This window comes from Ovis canadensis, chromosome 4, assembly GCF_042477335.2.
Source record: "Ovis canadensis isolate MfBH-ARS-UI-01 breed Bighorn chromosome 4, ARS-UI_OviCan_v2, whole genome shotgun sequence".
Taxonomy (NCBI): Eukaryota; Metazoa; Chordata; class Mammalia; order Artiodactyla; family Bovidae; genus Ovis; species Ovis canadensis.
In genome coordinates, this window is record NC_091248.1 from 23,625,226 (window position 1) to 23,645,354 (window position 20,129).

Consider the following 20,129-nt stretch of genomic DNA (forward strand, 5'->3'; position numbering starts at 1 on the left):
CCTGGCTTGCTGCACTCCGTGTGGTAGCAAAGTCTGACACAACTGCAGGACTGAACAATATAGCAAATCACATGAAACAACTAAGGTAAGGATTGAAGGTTAAAAGACATAAAAAGCACTACATCCTGCAGCTAGAGATGGGGGAAAGCACAAAAAACAGGCTTAGGGAAACAAACAAAAATCAGAAAGGTATAGGAGGAGCAGAGAATAAGCAGCAGCTGGTGGAGGGCTTAGAAGGCAGGGGCTGGCATATCATCAGAGGACAATAGTGAAACCTCTGAAGAACCCCTGTTCCACCTCTGACCACAGGATCGCCACAGCTGGCCACTGCCACCTTCTCGAAATATTCTGTTCTCCTAGGTTCCATGGCTCCGAGGAGCCCTAGTTTTTTTCCCTCATCTAACCTCAAAATTTGGAGAACCTCAGCCTGGGTCTCACACTGTACTCTTTGCTGCTCCTCTAAACCATTATTAAGTATTTAAATATTATTTGTATGCCACTGTCTCTGATAAAGGTGCAAAAAAAAAGGAAATTAATTCTCTTCCAACCTCCATTCATATATTCAAATGGCTTATCTGGCATGCCTACCTGAAGTTCCCTCCAGCATTTTTTGTCTGGTTAAGGGCTCCTCATAAATACCAGTAAGCATTACTTGGAGCACAGTGGAACTAATTCACAACAGGAAGTCTGCAGGTTGCTTGATTCTCTTGTTCTCTAGCCATCCTGTGGGGAGGCCTGCTTGGGCCAGTGAGGAACTGAACACACTGTGAGTACATCCTCCAGCAGAGCAATCCTGCCCCCTTCCACTATTGCACTTGGTTTTGTGGGTGCAAGCCCTAGATTTGGGGCACCTGGTTCTCAAGAAACAGGTCTGCCAGTACTCGGAACACTCCGGGCATTCTTTGGGGGAGAGTAGTAGAGTGCAGCCTCTCCTACTCGGGGAAAAAGGAGCCAGGTCATTGCCAACTAATTCACAGGGGTGACCAGGTTGTCTCTACATACATTTCAAGATTATCATGTCTAAAGCTGAGTCTTTAGTCCCTCTATCTTAAACCCTTTCTTGCCCTCAATTTGTTTCATCTCAAAAGATACTACCACATACCCATCATTCAAACTAGAAGTAATAGGGTTATCCTAGAATTCCCTTTCTCACTAATTCCTTACATCGAATGGACCACCAAATTCTATACAGCTGTATTATCTAATATTGGCTGTCACCCACGTGTGGCCACTGAGTACTTAAAAAGGGGCTGGACCAAGCTGAGATGTGCTTAAGTATAAAATACACATCAGATTTTGAAGACTTAGTTCAAAAAAGAGAAAAGCAACTAATAATTTTTATATTGATTTTCTGTTCAAGTAATAATATTTTTAATATACTGAGTTAAATAAAATATATTACTAAAATCAATCTATTTCCTTTCACTTTTTTAATATGGTCACGAGAAATTTTTAAATATACATTTGGCTCGTATTGGTGGTTCACATTATATTTCTGTTGGATAGTGGTGCTATAGAGTGCATCCATCAACATTTTCCAAATCTACTGTCACCGCACTGAAGGTTAGCACCTTCACCCAAGTCACCATCGTTTCTTGCCTGAACTACTACAATGGCCTTCTTATTAATCTTCATGCTTCTCCAGTGGTTCCATTCTAACTGATTCACTTCAAGCTATAGAAATTATTTTTTTTTTTTTCCTTCCAAAGCAAGTCTTTATTGTCCAACCAATTAACAAGTGTTTGATGAGGTCCAGCATGGGCACACACACTAAGCATAAATACAAAAGTGTAAGACACACTTCCTGCCAGTTTGAGGCGCACAATCTAAATATTTCTCAGGACTTAATTGCATGGTTTAAAAATCAAATCTGGACTTTGTTGCCAGTACTGCAAGGAACATTCTTTAAAGTCAATGTCTTAAGGAAAAACATTACATTCCACATTGATCACAGCATGAAATTTCTTCCGAGTCATAGCAACTTCATGTTATCAGCAAGGTTTACTTTTGATAAAATTCATTTTACACTCTCCTCCTCTGTGATTTAAGAGTTTTTTTTTTTGTTTGTTTGTTTGTTTTAAAAAAGCAGTTTTAAAAGGTAGTCGTGGAAGAGCTTAGGTACAAATTTGGACAACAGCTGTCTGGACGAAACAGCTCTAGACTACTGAGTGAACCCAGCTCGTTTTCAGGTCGTTGTTACCTCTATTTTGAGTATAACATAGAGCACATTTCCACGTTTGCCATGATTCCATGGCATGGAAAATTCCATGATTGCCAACCACAAGAGGGAGTCCCAGTGCTACAGAGTGGCCTGGATGAGACATCCTTCATGGCAAAATTTAGCACCAAACAACTTGACTGCCGGGCGTCTCGCTGCCCAGATTTAACCCCTTGATTCTCTCATAAACTCTCAGAACTCCCGGGTGTGTGGTTCTAGGAAGAGCAGCTAACCCAAACCGCAAGTTGGACTAACATACTGTACATGGTTCTGCTTCCATTTGGGGAGCCAAGCTCCTGCTTCAGGCGGAGAACATTCGGCGCCGAGCAGAGGAGTGGGGGCAGCAGCCTCAGAGAGGTGACGAGGAACACGAAGGCATCGCCCCTCTTTAACCCAGCCTGGGGCGTGGCGGGGCGGCCCTGGCAAAGAGCCTTGCCACGTGCCGGGTGCCCACCCCAGAGGGTCTCCATTTGGCAAATAAGAGTCAAAGGAAGGAAGGATTCGAAGATTTTCTAGTGTTACAGGGTCTAGTGTTATGGGTTTTTTTTTCTTCTCATAGAATAAGATCACTGATTTCTCTCAGTAAAGTATATTAAATCAGGACCTCTGGGCTAGAAAATAACAAGTTCACACCTGAACTTTACATCTGTGGTAAGCAAGGGCCTTTTTAATTTGAGCCTTCCTTTTTTTTTTTAACAAAAGGATGCTAGAGTCTAACAGGATCCCCAGGTGTGCAGAGACCCCTGGCCTGGGCCAAGATCACAGAAGTGGAGGCAGTCCATGGCTCACCCTCCCCCAACGTTTCCATCACAAAGACCAGTCTGGCTCTCGGGCATGGGGGAGCCCTTGGGACTCCCCCATGGACTGCAAAGCTGGTCATCAAAGCTATTGAAATGGAAGGTAGCGTAGAAAGTGGAACACTGGTTGTTCTTAACATGTAAGACTGGTTTCTTTAGAGCGTGTATAAGGCACTATGTGAGAAAGCTGCTCCCACGCCCGGCCACACACCCACACGGCTCCTCACACGCACACACGCACACACAAGAGGCCAGCTGACTTTGCCACGACGCACGGGGAACGCAGCACCTCCCGTCACTTCTGGTTTTTGAGCTGGTTGGAGAGCCAGTCCAGGCCTTCATAAAGCCCATCTCCACTGGTGGCACAAGTGGCCTGAATGTACCAGTTTCTCTGGCGGAGGGAATGTAAGCCAAGCTTGTCTGTTATCTCTGCTGCGTTCATAGCATTGGGAAGATCCTGTTTATTTACAAACACCAATAAGACCGCATCTCTGAGCTCGTCTTCGGCTAACATTCTGGTTAGTTCTTCTCGGGCTTCATTGACCCGCTCTCTGTCATTACTGTCGACCACGAAAATCAGACCTTGTGTGTTCTGGAAATAATGTCGCCACAGAGGTCTGATTTTGTCCTGGCCGCCGACATCCCAGACTGTGAAGCTGATGTTTTTATATTCTACTGTCTCCACGTTGAAACCTATTGTAGGGATGGTAGTCACAATCTCTCCCAGCTTCAGTTTGTACAAGATGGTGGTTTTTCCAGCGGCATCCAAACCCACCATAAGAATCCGCATCTCCTTTTTCCCAAAGAGACTTTTAAACAATTTTTCAAAAACGTTCCCCATTGTTTCTGAATTCTGTGACCAACCGCCCAACTGACCACCGGTACCAATACCACTCAGAAATTATTTTTAAATGTAAATATTATTATACTTCTAAATATTATTTACCTGCTTACTCTCTCTCAGCAGTTTCTTATTGTCCTTAAAATCCAAGTTTCCTATCATACGGACTTTGAGGCCCTACATTTGACATGATTCTACCTCTCTATGTGCCTGCCCATCACTATCACATCTTCTAAAGCCACTCAGCAGGCACTCACTATTCTCCAGCTGTACCTGGCATCCTTCAGTTCCAAAGACATACTACCAGGGTCTTCACATCAGCTGTTCCCTATGTCTGAAATGTTCTGCATGGCTCTTTGGCTGTCTTCTCATTCAAGTCTCATCTTATATTCTCTATCCAAGAGCTCTGCTTCCTTCACTTTTCTCAATTTATAGTTAGTTATTTGCATGCTTAACGGCATATCTCTCTTCCTCTGCTGGACTGTAAGCTCCATGACCGATAGAGCCAGGTCTGTTCAGCCTACCAGTGATGATCAAGGAATTTATTTCAGGGGCAGTGTATAGAAAATTTCAGAGTAGGGTTTGGTTAAAGGTGAAAAGGTTAGAGGTTTAAAAAAATGGGTCCAAGGATTGCCTAGAGAACAATGTGCATGCTTAGCTGCTCAGTCATGTCTGACTCTACAGACCCCACAGACTGTAGCCCACCAGGCTCCTCTGTCCATGGAATTTTCCAGGAAAGAATACTGGAGTGGGTTGCCATTTCCTCCTCCAGGGGATATTCCAGATTCACGGATCAAACCTTCATCTCTTGCGTCTCTTGCATTGACAGGCTCGTTCTTTACAACTGTGACACCTGGGAAGCCTTGTAGAGAAGAATATGTCAAAATTAAAGGTAAGTGATACCAGAAGCTTCAATTCTGAATCATCTTTGGGAAAATTAGATTTTTTTATATGATCTAGAAGTATTTAATGTCTTTTATATCTAAATAGTTCACTATTGGCCATGAGATCATTATATTATCAGAACATTAATTTAACATATGATTTGAAGATGATTCTCAAATAATACCTCTCCAAGTACTCCTCTTGCTTTCCTATCCGTCCTTTGATGACCTTTCCAGGAACTTCTGTCATACTGAGTGGAAACAATAAAGGATTCCTTCACCAAGCTCTGAACATAGTATCACACGGTGACCTGACAAACTCAGACCAGGCCTCCTTGGAAACCAGTTCTCTTCCCTTGTTGTTTTGTTGTTGTTTTGGTCACTAAGTCAAGTCCGACTCTTCATGACCCCATGGGCTGTAGCCTGCCAGGCCCATCTGTCCAGCGGACTTCCCAGGCAAGAATACTGGGATGGGTTGCCATTTCCTTCTGTAGGGGATCTTCCCAACCCAGGGACTGAACTCATGTCTCCTGCGTCGGCAGGCAGATGCTTTACCGCTGAGCCAAAAAGGGAAGTTCCAGGTCTCTTCCCTATTGCTCTCAAATGGCATATTCCCTTAACCACAGTGGAGCTGGGTGGTCAAGGCTCAAATTTATCTAAAAACAGATGATAAATGGTGTGTGATTAGGGAGAATGCGCATAGTACATTTATAAGAATGTTTAAAACAGTTACAATAATCCAGCGTCAAACACAACAGTACACAATTAGTATTTAACAAATGTTAAATAATTCATTTTATAGAAAAGAGGTTTTTCACACATAATAATACATATGCATAAGGAAGAAAAGACTAGAAAGTTATATACCAAAATATTATCAAGTGCTATCTCTCGAATATGAGTATTATAGGTATTTTGTGTGTTTTCCTATATTGTCCAACATTGTGTAATTATATGATTAGTATGCAATCAGGAAAAAATGTTACTTTTATAAAAAAACCAATGATCAAAGCTACTACTGCACTCTTATAGGCTACCAACGGCCTCAATTCTGGCAGAGACTTTGACTGTGGTAAATATATAAGTATTAGTCTGACTAGGAAAAGAAAGGAGAAGGGGAGAACTTAGATTTCTGAGGGATCTAGTTGGTCGAGCCATTATGCAAATGACTCCTTTGTTCACTGACTCTAGGGAATAAAGTTGCAGAATACAAAGCAAAGCTTATCTAAATAGGTACTAACCAGCTGCAGAGGCAGGAAGAGAAAAAGCACCCTTCCCTGTATGATGACCATTCTGTTCTAGAGTTTGTTGTCAAGTTTCCAGATGCCAGGTAGAGTGTGGACCAGAATTCAGCTTCATGAAGGCGTGATGCAGACAGTAAAGACATGAAAGACAGCGTTTAACTGCAGAGATTTCAACCTCTTTTGTAGGTACCAGAACAACGTAGGGCATGCACTGTACATATGGTGCTTTATATAAAGGTATTTTACTTTTCTTTCCAATTCTACCATTCTCTTTCACACACTGATCCTCAAAACTAGAACTGTTCAGCCAATGAGAGTTATCAATGAAGTCATCAAAACAGCTTGGGAGACCCAGGAGCACACACACTTGCATACCCAGGGTCTTCTCAACAACACAGAAACCAAGGGTGGTTAATAATGTATCTGTTATGTAACAGTCTTACAACAAAATCTGATTTCCTCACTTCAGATGGAATCATTAAAATCTTGACTAAAAACAAATAAGCAAACAAACAAAAAAATCGTCAAGTTCCAAAAGAATGAAAGCTAACTAACCATATCAACTGCAATCATGTGGAGACCACACTAGCTTATGTGAGGTTTTTTATACAGACATATAATAAACACCCTCCAAGTTCAAAGATGAATATTAAACAAGAACAGAGGATCTGGCAGTAAAACTGAAAAAGTTCAAAGACATCACTGCATAATACTAAGAGTTGAGATTGTGTAACAAACAAGAAGAGAACTACAAACTCAGGTTAGAATGCAAAAAGTGCCGGAATCATATCATTTTGGAACTGCCTGAAACAACTCAACAGTAACATTTGCTTAAAAGGAAAGAGTAACCATTCAAGGAATATAGCTTTTGTATTCTTTTAAGCAAACATTAATCAGGGGGAAAAACTGTATACAAGAGTATCAGTTTATTTCTTCCAGCTTCAGAGCTGACAGAATCTACAAATGAAATGATCCCTGCTAACTTTCTTGGTATTTAAAGGATTCTTTACTTAGTTTGAATTATCAAGCCAGACTTACAGCTGATGTTAGAAAACTGTATGAGCCAAACTGCTGTCTACAGTTCCCCCTGCAGTTCATGAACATCTGTGCACAAGTACACTCAGGATGACTAGGCCTTAGTTTTAGTTTTTTAACAGTAATTATTTTTAGTTATCAACTAAATATATAATCTATAGAACTTCTAATTATTTTAACATACACACTCAGCTAAACTTTCATTCTGTGCATATATTATCACATTTTAGCCAAATTAACAAGCTTTAGTCAAGTGTATCATGCTTACATGAAATGCAGTCAGATATGGCTTTGGTCAGGAGAAAAAATTATTCTGAAGAAGCTGAGCAAGTCTGTAAAGACACATTCCCATGTGCAGGGGAATAATGAGGACCCAAGCGCATACTTCTGCCATAGACACTTCAGCTGATGCTCAGAGTGTAACGACAACCAGTATTCCCCACCTGCAAGAAAGCAGAAAGGAACGAACGCCCCTAACTTGGGCCCATCAGCATGGGTCAGCCGTAAGTATCCTTATGTCCTCTCCCTCTTGAACCTCCCTCCCTCCTCCTAACCCATCGCACTCCTCTAGGTTATCACAGTGATCTTTGATGTTCTATTATGATTGTTTTGTGGTGCCACAAATCACACCCACATCAGGTGGTGAATTTAACTGATAAATATTAAGTTCTGACTACTCCAGTGACCAGCTGGCTGGCTCCCCTTCTCTTTCCCTCTCCTTGGGTCTCCTTATTTCCTGAGACACAACAATATTGAAATTAGGCCAATTAACAATACTACAATGGCCTCTGAGAGTTCTAATGAAAGGAAGATTAACCTGTCTCTCACTTTAAATCCAAAGCTTAGAGAGGAAGACACAAGACAGACTGAATGCTAGGCCTCTTGCACCAACAGCTAAGCTGTGAATGCAAAAGAAATGTTCTTGAAAGCAATTAAATGTGCTACTCCAGTGAATACGCAATGGACAAGAAAGTGACACAGCCTTATTGCTGATATGAAGAAAGTTTTAATGGTCTGGATAGATCAAACCAGCCACAACATTCCTTTAGGCCAAAGCCTGGTTCAGAGCAAGGCCCTAACTCTCAGTTCTACCTCACAAAGGCTGCGAGAGGTGAGGAAGCTGTAGAAGAAAAGTTGGAAGTTAGCAGGAGTTGGCTCACGAGGTTTAAGGGGAAAAAATGCTGTCTTTATAAAAGCGCAGGGTGAAGCAGCAAGAACTGATGTAGAAGTTGCAGCAAGTTATTTAGAAGATCTAGCTGAGATACTTAATGAAGGTGACTGCACTAAACAACAGATTTTCAATGTGGACGAACAGCCTTCTATTGGAAGAAGATGCATTCTAGGACTTGCATAGCTAGAGAGAAGTCAGTGCCCGGCTCCAAAGCTTCAAAGGACAGGCTGACTCTCTTGTATAGGGAATCATGCAGGTAATGACTTGAAGTTGAAGCTCATTTATCATTCCAAAGATCCTATGGCTCTTCCGAATTATGCTCCATCTACCCTGCCTGTGCTCTCATAAATGGAACAACAAAGCTTGACAGTGCATCTGTTTAAAACATGGTTTACTGAATATTTTAAGTCCACTGTTGAGACCGACTGCTCAGGAAAAAAGGTTCGTTTCAAAATATTACTGCTCACTGACATTGTATTTGGTCTCCCAAGAGCTCTGACGGAGATGCACAGGCAATTAATGTTATTTTCTTGCTTGCTTAACACAACACCCATTATGCAGGCCCTGGATCAAGCCACCATACATAGCAATTCCTTTGATACATCTGAGCAAAGTAAATCAAAAACTTTCTGGAAAACATTCACCATTACTTTTAAGTGTAGTACAGCTGAATATATATATATTCTTTTTCATACTCTTTTCCATTATGGTTTATTACAGGATATTAAAGGTTCACCATTGTATTAACAGATGATATTAAGAATCTTCATAAAAAATAAAAAAATTTTAAATTGAAAAAAACTTTTGATTCACGGGAAGAGGTCAAAATATCAACCGTAACAGCAGTTTGGGAGAAGGCAATGTTACCCCACTCCAGTACTCTTGCCTGGAAAATCCTATGGACGGAGGAGCCTGGTAGGCTGCAGTCCATGGGGTCGCTAAGAGTCGGACACGACTGAGCTACTTCACTTTCACTTTTCACTTTCATGCACTGGAGAAGGCAATGGTACCCCACTCCAGTACTCTTGCCTGGAGAATCCCAGGGATGGGGGAGCCTGGTGGGCTGCCGTCTCTGGGGTCGCACAGAGTCAGACACAACTGAAGTGATTTAGCAGCAGCAACAGCAGTTTGGAAAAGACTGACTCCAACCCTCATGGATGACTTTGAGGGGTTCAAGACTTCAGTGGAGGAAGGAACTGCAGATGTGGTGGAAACAGATAGAGAACTAGGATTTGAAGTTGAGCCTGAAGATATGACTGAATTGCTGCAATCTCATAAAACTTTAATGGATGAGAAGTTGCTTCTTATGGATGTATAAAGAAAGTGGCTACTTGAAATGGAAACTATCCTTGTGAAGATGCCGGGAAGGCTGTTGAAACGACAACAAAGAATTTAGTCTATTACATAAACTTAGTTGATAAAGCAGCCGACTGACTTAAGTTTTGAAAGAAGTTCGACTTCGGGTAAAATTCTGTCTAATAGCATTACAAGCAACAGAGAAATCATGAGATGAAAAGTCAATTCATGTACCAAACTCCATGTCTGTTGTCTTATTTTTTAAAAATTCCAGTCGCCCCAACCTTCAGCAACTGCCACTCTGATCCGTCAGCAGCCATTAACATCCAGGTAAGATCCTCTGGGACTCCCCTGGGGGTCCAGTGGTTAAGACCTCGCCTTCCAAGGCAGGGGGTGTGGGTTTGATCCCTGGTTGGGAAGCTAAAGATCCCACATGCCTCGTGGCCAAAAAACCAGAACATAAAACAGAAACAATACTGCACAAATTTAAGATTTTACAACAGTGAAAGTCACTCTGTTGTGTCCAACTCTTTGCAACCCCAGACCAGAATACTGGAGTGGATAGCTGTTCCCTTCTCCAGGGGATCTTCCCAACCCAGGGACTGACCCAGGTCTCCAGCAGTGCAGGCAGATTCTTTACCAGCTGAGTCACTAAGGAAACCCAGATTTCAACAATGGTCCACACCAAAAAAAAAACTTAAAAAAAAAAAAAAGACCCTCCACCAGCAAAACAATTGACTTGCTGGTCTCAGGTGATGGTTAGCACTTTTTAGCAATTAAACATTTCGAATTAAGGTATATATTGTTTTTTTAAGACAGCATGCTATTGCACACTTAATAGACTATAGTATAAACATGACTTTCATATGTACTGGGAAACCAAGAAATTCCATGTGACACACCTAATTGCAACATTCACTTCACTGCAGTGATCTAGGACTGATTCCACAATAATCACTAAGATACGCTTGTAACTCACTTTTATTTACAAGAACGAACTCTTCCTCAGGCTCAAACCTTAAAAGAGGACATGTTTCAAACTACAATATAAAAATAGATAAACAAGATCCAAATGTATAGCACAGGGAACTATATTCAGTATCTTATAATAAACTACAATGGAAAAGAATCTAAAAAGGTATATATTCGGAATCACTTCATTGTACAAGAGAAACGTCATACATCAACTATACTTCAAAAAATATTATATGTGCATGTATATGTGTGTATATATATTTATATTATATAATTATACATATATTTAGATATGTGTACTTATATGAGCTTAATATTTTATATAAAATACTTACATTTATATAATGCCTGACAGGCATTGCCCATTTGTTTCTACAAAGGAAGCTGTCCCTCTCCCAACCCCCAAAATAGGGACTGTATTTCACTTCTGTGCATCCCACACCCTCTTTGGCCACTGGCAACTGTCATTGCTGTATCATCTCTCAAAAGCCCAGGTATAATCCTCATGACCAGCTGATGCCAATACTTTTATTTCCTCTGCCCACCTCCCTCAAGTTTCTTATAAACTTGTTAGACTTCAAACCAATATCTCAGAAAGTATTCCTGAACAAGTCAGAAAACAGGGACTTAATCCCCTTCTTCCTTCAAAGCCAGTAAAAATGCATCAAGTCCTTTCATCACATCACTCTGACCGCTTCTTTCCCCTCCCTCTTCTGCTTTTAAGGACCCCTTTGATTACACTGAGCCCACCCAGATAATCTGGGATAACCTCCCCATCCCAGGACTTAAAAACCATAAAGTTCACTCCCAATCCTACTGCTCTATCTATACAATAGATGATCTGCCAACACAGAAGAATGAAATACTGATACACAGTGTAAGAATGAGCCTTAGAAACATTATGTTAAGTTGAAAGAAGCCAGGCACTAAAGGCCACATATTATATGATTCCATTTAGATGAAATATTCAGAATAGGCCAATTTATAGAAAGATCAGTGGTTGCTTAGGGCTGGGAAGAAAATGGCAACCCACTCCAGTATTCTTGCCTGGGAAGTCCCATGGACCCAGGAGCCTGGCAGGCTTTAGTCCATGGGGTCACAAACGAGCTGGGCACGACTGAGCAACTAAACAGGGCTAGGAAAGCAGGAGGGGGATAATGGGGATTGAGTGCTAATGTGTATAGGATTTCCTTTTAAAGGGCGTGAACACATTTTAAAGTTAGACTGCAGTGATTATTGCACAGCACTATGAATATTTTTAAAAGCTGCATACTTTGAATTGTATAATATGGGATGATGTCTTTAAAATGCTACTATAACTATTTATTCTAGCTACCACTGAACAGTTATTGTGTACAAGAAACCTTAGAGGCCCTATATCACCTGACTTAACTCTGGGAGGTCCATTTCTCATCTTATAGATGAGAAAATAGGTTCAGTAAAATTAAAATATTTACACAAAGTTACAGAGCTAATCAGGAACAGTGCCCAGATATATTTCTCTAAAGAAATGTCTCTAAAATCCATGCTTTCTAAATTATACCATGTTTGCCATCAAATAGTTTATTGGAAATAGTTGAGTATCATTTACATACAAATAGGCTTGAAAAAACATGCATTTTGTTACTATCACTGGTGGGAATAAAATTTTTTGAGGTATCAATGATAAAAATAAGGCTTAACACAGGCAATTATACCCATTATCTTGGGGTGTGTGTGTGTATCATATGTATCTATAATGGAATATAATCTGAAAAAAAAATAATATTGAATCATTATTCTGTGATCATGAAATTTCATACTGTAAATCAACTATATTTCAATAAAAAATACTTCCAAGGTTAAGCATCATTTGTTATTTAATTCAAAATCCATATCTAGAAAACAAATGCCTCTGGAAAACAACTCAAAGTAATTACAGTCATATAATTGGTTCCTTCTCTTTCAATTTACGCAGAGCTAGACTGCGAATGTTTTCAAGATACAGATTCATGTCATTTTTGAAATTAATGCTTCTAGAAACTTTTGGCTCTTTATTTATATTAGTAGAAACACCAGCAAATTACAAACAAACAAAAACCATTTCTTTAAACTACATTCATTAAGCAAAAATATTTCTTTATTTAGACTTACATTTAGTTTTTTATCCATATATTTACAGGAATTTACAAACAGTGACTTATTAGCTGTACCAGAAAGGTAAATGGATGAAAAAAGTATAAGAGGAAGAAAAACAAATATGATACTAAAGGTATACTTCTTCACCTGAAATACTAAATTATCTACTTAATTGTTATATTAGTCTGTTTGTTGCTGTAACAAATCATCACAAACTCAGTGGCTTAAAACAACACAGGTTTCTTATCTTCCGGTTCTGCAGGTCTGAAGTTTGACAAGGTCTCACTGGGCTAAACTCAAAGTCCTGACACGGCTGCCTCCCTTCCTGAGCCACTAGGGGAGAACACCTCCTTGCCTTGTCCATTGTCTAGAGGCCACCTGCACTCCTTGGCTCATGTCCCCTTCCTGCTTTAACGCCAGTAAAAGTGGGTCAAGTCCTTCTTCTACCACATCACTCTGACCTCTCCTTTTACCTCCCTCTTCACTTTTAAAGACCCTTATGATTATACTCGGTCCAACCAGATAATCCAGGATAACCTCCCCAACCCAGGACCTCAAATTAAGGTTCTTAAATCATATCTGCAAAGTCCTTTTGTAATATAACAAAACATATCCACAGGTTCTGGGAATTAAGACATTGAAATACTTAGGTTCTAACTATTATTCTGCCTGTCACAGTTGTCCTTATCTTCAAAGAAATCAGGATATAGCCACAGTAAATTCAGCCTAAACTGGAGGAGCCATGAGGCATACTAATGATTTAAATGGAGTATATAGAATTTGGATGAAGAATTCCTCCTCTGTGTTATCTTATTTCTACTGACACTGTATTTTGAAGATGAACTATAATTAGATATAGAGAATAACAGGAGAAATAGGTTGCTATTCAAAACCATGATAAGAAATAGATCTAAATCAATCTCTCAATTTTTAAACAGGAACAGAAGCCAAAAAAGCTTATTTTGCATTTTCTTTCTACACATTGTTCTGCCATAGCACTCAGCAATGACCATTAATACAATAGCCACAGCCTATATCATAATTGGATGTTGTACTATTAATAATTCAAACTACAGAAGAGGTAGCTGAGAAGACTATATACTTGGATATACTGACAGTGAGTTTTTACGAACCTTTAAAATAAAAAAATATCCAAAAGCACATTACATATGTATATGTGGTTAAGAATACAAATCTCTCTTTTTTGAAAGGTCCAAATCCAAAATGAAATAATATCACTACATTAGAAAACTGACTTTTGCTTAATTCTCCAGAACAATGTTTTGCTCAATATATAACTTTTTCAATTTAGCATTATATCTTTTTTGACTCCAAGACAGAAGGCTGATGTTTGATGTACTCAAGTCATAGCCAACATTTACCAATTCTTTGATTCGACTTTTTAAAGTACCTATGCTTGAATCCAAAATCCGAGGATGTTCAATTATTTGTGAAATGTTAACTTTTTCCTCTATGAGGCAATCTATTTTATCATTAAACTTTTTCTCTCCCAAGAAGATCACATCTGGATAGCTTAAAACAAATTTCTGTATCTCTTTTGCAGTACACCCAAGAGAAAACAGTTTTTCTTTGATATTTCTGTAGCTTCTTCTCATACAGTCATTGGAAAGGTCTAGGATTTTAGCTCCTGGACCACATATCAGACTAAGCAGTTCATCATTGGTCAAGCAGAACGTGGACTGTAAAAATTCAATATTAGCTTTTATCCGTTTGGTGCTCTGAATTAAGATGAAAGGGTTTTTTAAAATTATCTTCCTGATAAAACCTTTGGGACCATTGTGACCCAACGACAAACAGACTTCTTGCAAAAATTCAACCATCTGTTTATTCAGATTAAGACTATTGGAGAAGGTACGTGGGGCATTGGTCAACAATCGACAAAGGTATTTATCGGTCAATCCAACTGAGTAGAGGAACTTTATGTTATTCTCTAAGTTTAGGTTGTCACTGGACCGAAAAAAAGATTCAGGAGAACGTTCCAAAATATTTACAATTTCAAGGTCTGATGTCACAATTCTTCTCCACAGATCCCATCGATCTGAAAGACTTTCAGACGTACGAGTCATGGCTCGTGGGTACCTTGATATGATGCTGGCAATCACTTCTTTGCTGGCTCCTTTGGACAGCAGGAATGCCTGCAGGTCCTGCTCCCTAGTATCTGTCCTGTTAAAGACTCCAGGCTGTCGCTTCCTTGCCATGTCAACATCTACTCCCATGGTAAGTAAGTTATTCAGCAGTTCTTCATTGTCCAAAGGCTCACTGTCTGCATTATCACGTTTCTTACTGAAAAGCCTAAATGAAACTGATTTAAAGAGGATTTCTGCTGAAAATCGGATCATCCAACATCGTGAACCAAAGAGACAGTTACTTCTCACATACAAGAGGTTTCTTGGCGCCATAATGGTCAGGTAGCCCAAACCTTTTGGAACGCTGTATGAAACAACATACACAGTATTATACAAGCAAACACGTTAAACAGCTAACAGATTATATCATGATCCTGTATTGTGGTCATTCCTGTAAGAAAATACTAGAGATCCAGCTCTCCTGGTTCTGTGATAACAATCTCACTACCACACTCCCACTCCCTGGGTCTCCACTTCCGATTATCTATGGGCCAGGGGCCACTTCTATTCTTACCATAAATAAAAGCAGCACACAGCAACAACACTGTCCCAGAATTATTCTTGCCTTTACTTGCTGTTTGGGCCTGCCTGCGTTAGCTACCCAAAACCAATTGCCCCTTTCCATCTCTGCTTTATCTAACTGCTTTGCAAAGCTTTGACTTATTTTTACTAACTGACACTTTCAATTCTGCCTTGTCTTCTTACTTACCAGGTTTCTGGCCTTGCACCTGCCCACAGATACCAGCCTTCTTTGCCTCTTGTTCTCACTTTTTGGTTACCAAACTCTAAATCTAGCCCTGAAAACCAACACTTCATACTATGTTATTTCCACCCTAAACACCTTTCTCTAGGTTCATGGTATTCTTTAAACCCATCCTTAATTCTTATCTTACATGGATCTCTGGTCAACAGCCCTGATCCCAATCTCCATGTCACTCAATTTACCCGAATGCTCCCTTGGTTGTTGGGTTCACCCAACAACTCCAAACCAATTTTCACTTCATTATGACCCAGTTTGGATATTTCATACAGAGTGTCCACTACATGTGGAATTATACAGAAAAATGAGATGTACACACTTAAAAACTTACTTTTGCCATTCTCCTTCTTACCACCATTTTACAAAAGACTAACTCAGGGCTCTCTGCATCTGTTTCACAATACACATAACTTTGATCAAAAGATTAAAACCTTGACAACTCATTTTCCTGAGCATTTAGAAATGGGGCATAAAATGTATGAACTTATACACGACAATAATCATAGGTCCCTACTGAAACAAATATTATCTCTGTTTATAGGAAATACTTTAACAGAAAAGTTTCTGTCTTGCTATCCAAATTGTCAGATAATTTATGCTCCTAAATTGGTTATGGTCATAACACTTTTTTGTAAAGTGTTGTACATAATACTTTACCAGTACTTTCTCCTTTTTAGACTATATAGCTGTGACAAACTGCTCTTAATTTCTAATTACTTACAATGGGCTCTTCTTACGTAAAAGAGGGTTTTTCTTCTTCCTCTCTGCTAACTAAGCATAAAACAAAGAATAGAGATAGATGGCTCCAACTCACTGCTACTATCTCTGGGCTTGAGCTGCTGCTTTCAAGATCCATATAAGAAAAGCTCCTCTGTGCCTGTCCTTTTAAATACTCCAATTTAACAAGAACTTGGATTATGCCTACTGGCGGGGAACATTCTTAAAACTCAGATAATCCATTAACCCTCAAAGAATTAGGAAAAGATTCCAAAACTACAGATTCAGGTAACGTTCGAACAAAATGCAGGTCACTCACAAAGTAAACAGGAAACAGCAAACCGTGTCTTAGATTGCCCTACACCCTGAGTTCATTATTCTTCATGTCTTCATAATAACATATACTCCATTACTACATAATCTTCCAAAAATACATGAAGACAGAAACTTAAAAATAAGACCCTCCTAATTAAAGAATGAGGCTTTACCTTGCCCAGCTCAAAAACCTGTTCTGTTCCAGATGCTCAGGGTGACCTCTACTGGATAAAGGGACCGAACTCTGACAGCTCTAGATAAAACCAGGGCTTTCCAAAGAGTGGGTAGAGATGATCCAGTGGGATGCAGGAAGAAAATAGTAAAGCTCCAATTTATATTTGTCTTGGCCTTTTAAAATTTCTACTTTTTACAGGTTTCATAATTATACAATATATTAATAATAGTACCATAAGACATGTATATAACTAGTCAGTAAATATACATATATTGGAGGTATATTTATAGACCTTTTTAAAATTAAGATCGTATATGATCAAAAATGTCTAAGACTACTGCTTTAGACCACACTCTACTCTCGAGAAACAGAGCTGAATGAGTCACAGTTAAGTTCGAAGTAAATTCTATTGATGACAAATTGCAAGTAAAAATATATGCCAAATATCTTCACAAAAGAGTAAGAAATTAAGACTTCTGGATCTGTTATAGGTGGACTTGTCTTTGTGTATAATTCATTCTCCATGGACATACCTTTCACGCAAATAAACAAGTCCAGAACCAACCTGAGCATCTTTCCCAGCCACAAACAAATGAGCCCTCCTCTAATTTATTGAAATCACCATTACTCTCCCAATAATTACTCAAAATAAAAAATGTGAAAGCAAGCTTTGCATTTTTTTTTCTCGTCCTCGAACCCACAGTCATTCATTCATGTAGACCCTGCTTCTTCAGTATCTCTGAAATCCAATCTCTCTACTCTTCGCAAATTCTCTCACTCAGACTATCAGTCGCTTAACTCGTTTCTCTAACATCAGTCACTCAAAAGTCACCCCCCCTCCCCCCGCCACAGAACACTTATGAAACAAAGATGTGGTCACATCCCTCACTCCCTGATTAAGACACCTCTGTAGCTCTCCCCTGGAAGGTAAAATCTTCAGACTGACCTTTCTAGCTATCTCTTCTATTCTGCAATCTCACAATGAAACACCATTGCCTAGTAAGTCTCTGGTCCTAGACATCCTTGACCATTCTTGTCTTCCTGCCTTTTTAAACCCACTCTGTCTTTCAGAAAGGCCCATCCTCCTAAACCTATCCACAGTACAAGATTCTATTCAAACAGTATTTTCCCACAATTCTTTAACTTAACAAATACTTCAAGGTGAAGTGAATCATTTGTTTTATAGTAATTCATTACTAAGGAGCCTAAAACTAAGTATTCTATTTAAATAGAAAAAAACTGAACTGGCCACAAAAATTTGGTTTTGATTACAATATTATAAATGAAAAAATTGGACCCCCCCATATCAATAGTATGAGCAGGATCAGCTAAACCTAAAAACGATGGTAACTAACATCAACAACTGGTAAACATAGGAATAAATAAGAATTCTAAATATCACTCTTGGAAGGGAACTTGGTACCATCTATTGTATCTTTCAACCAGCATTTCTACTTCTTGAAGATCATCCAAAGGAAATGAAAAACAAGAATACACATTTGTTACTTCACAGGGAGGGAAAAAAAAAAAAAAAAGATGAGCATTATAATAGTTTATGGGAGTAAAAAATGAAGGAACCCAAATGGCCACCAAGAGTAGAATGATTAATAAATACTGGTACATCAATATAATGAGGCTTCCCTGGTGGCTCAGACAGTAAAAGACCTGCCTGCAATGCAGGAGACCTGGGTTCAATCACTGAGTGGGGAAGATCCCCTGGAGAAGGGAATGGCTACCCACTCCAGTATTCTTGCCTGTAGAATTCCATGGACAGAGGAGCCTGGGTGGGCTACAGCACATGAACTCACAAAAAATCCCACAAGACTGAGTGACTAACACACATCAATATAACATTACACAGCCTACTCTTTAAAAGGAGGCAGATCTAACACAATAAAAATATGTCCTAGGCATTCTAACTGGCAAATTGCTTAAGAGTATGGCTAGTCTAATATCACTTACATGAAAAGGGGAGAGGGACATACATACACAGGGAAGGGATAAAAACAGGGTAAGTTATTTTTCAGGTTTCAACACAAAAAAAAGGTAAACCTGATAAATATCAATGTTATTTTACTCTTTTAGCACCCAATCTCCCTTCAAAATAGTCCTATTACACCTAGTATGGTGAATAAATCTTTAAGCAGCCTAATGCAAGTAGTATCAACTAACTATAAATTTCAAAAATAATATTTCAAGTTATTTCCGTCTCTCAAATTGACGTTTTTAATTACCAAAGCCATTATTGCAAGCGTTAAAAGCCAAAATTAACAAACACATGGTACATGGAAAACCTCTGTACTTGTTAGGTCTAAGGGATAAAAGTGGGTTTATGTGCCCCTCTGCTCCACAATGCCCCGGACAAGGGGACTTTTGATGGAAATGGGTAATCTCTGGTTACAGGGTACTGCGTTACAGTTAGTCTTTTGACAAAACGAGCTAAGTTTGAAGATCTTTACAGAAATGCATTTCTCACCTCATCTGTCTTAAGGCAAGAGGACTCTGCGTTCCTCCAAAAAAGCGGGAAAACAGTCGTCCCTAGAAACGGAAAAAATAGAGGAAGGAGGACAAAATGCTGTCAGGACTCCGTAATACAGGGGAAAAAAAAAAATCAATCTCATTTAACAGTGCATAATGTTTTCGTAAAATGCATTATCTTCAGCATACTAAGTATCTCTCAGAGATAATGAGAAGAAAATGTTAAGTACAAGCCCGAGAATGAAGGGAAAAGGCAGCAGAATCACGAGCATAATCTGCAAAACCCAGAACTAAGTGTTTCACACACATTATCGTACTTAAAAGGTAGGCATTATTCCTAAAATTACAAAATGAGAAAAAGCGCCGAGCTCCCTTACTAGCTTGACTTAGCTGGTGGAAGCAAGGTTCGAACCGACGCGAGTCTGTAACTCAAAAACTCTACGGGTATTTCTACGGGGTCCATTTCGCGGGTCCTTTCGTCCCTCGTCCTCCAACGAGGAAAGTGAGCCAGGGGCTGCGCGGGAATGGGACTCAGTAACACATCACAGCCACCCAGACCCGCTTCTAAAAAGAAAAAGTACAGCAGCAGCGAGTCACCAACCTCAACCTGGAATAAAACAGGGCACGGGAAAAACCCTTTCCTGTCACCTCTGCAGTCTCGCGAGAAACAGAGGGACGGAAGTGGAAAGAAGTATTTCCGGCGACGGGCCGCGCACAGAGATGACGTCACGGGTCTGGAACCGCCTTTCCCCCGCGGCTGCGCGAAGCCTTTCATAGCCTGATGCTGGGTCCCGGCAGGGGGCAGCAGGAGACCGTAGTGAGCGCCTTCTGAGAGTATTTCAGGGGGCGGAACGGGACTCGGAGCCTTCCAGTCACCCAGCCAGAGGCTCTGACTGGCTGCTAGTAAGCAACATGCAATGTGAAAATCACGATTATATACACGAATTTTGCAGCGTGA

The 20,129-nt window shown here is 39.8% G+C and overlaps 2 protein-coding genes and 1 pseudogene across 3 annotated transcripts; 1 reads left to right on the forward strand and 2 right to left on the reverse strand.

Annotated features, from left to right (window-relative positions):
• Positions 1–1,692: 1,692 nt before the first annotated feature.
• On the reverse strand, positions 1,693–4,595 carry LOC138439102 (ADP-ribosylation factor 2). The gene has a single exon (XM_069587348.1). It carries the CDS (start codon positions 3,854–3,856, stop codon positions 3,311–3,313), a length of 546 nt encoding a protein of 181 aa, XP_069443449.1. The 5' UTR covers positions 3,857–4,595; the 3' UTR covers positions 1,693–3,310.
• A 3,205-nt stretch (positions 4,596–7,800) lies between these two features.
• On the forward strand, positions 7,801–9,856 carry LOC138439080 (tigger transposable element-derived protein 1-like; annotated as a pseudogene).
• Positions 9,857–12,302: 2,446 nt separating this feature from the next.
• MTERF1 (mitochondrial transcription termination factor 1) lies at positions 12,303–19,852 on the reverse strand. 2 transcript variants are annotated; one of them, XM_069587346.1, is made up of 3 exons: positions 19,549–19,852; positions 19,170–19,231; positions 12,303–15,030 (listed from the first exon to the last, which is right to left on the reverse strand). In XM_069587346.1, the coding sequence occupies exons 2-3, from the start codon at positions 19,172–19,174 to the stop codon at positions 13,842–13,844; spliced, it is 1,194 nt and encodes a 397-aa protein (XP_069443447.1). In that variant the 5' UTR covers positions 19,175–19,231; positions 19,549–19,852; the 3' UTR covers positions 12,303–13,841. The 2 variants fall into 2 exon arrangements, with proteins under 2 accessions (XP_069443447.1, XP_069443448.1); XM_069587347.1 differs by having other exon boundaries at positions 19,773–19,834.
• Between the last annotated feature and the right edge of the window lie 277 nt (positions 19,853–20,129).

Coding starts and splice junctions, on each gene's coding strand:
- LOC138439102 (XM_069587348.1), bottom strand. CDS start 3,856: ATGGGGAACGTTTTTGAAAAATTGTTTAAAAGTCTCTTTGGGAAAAAG.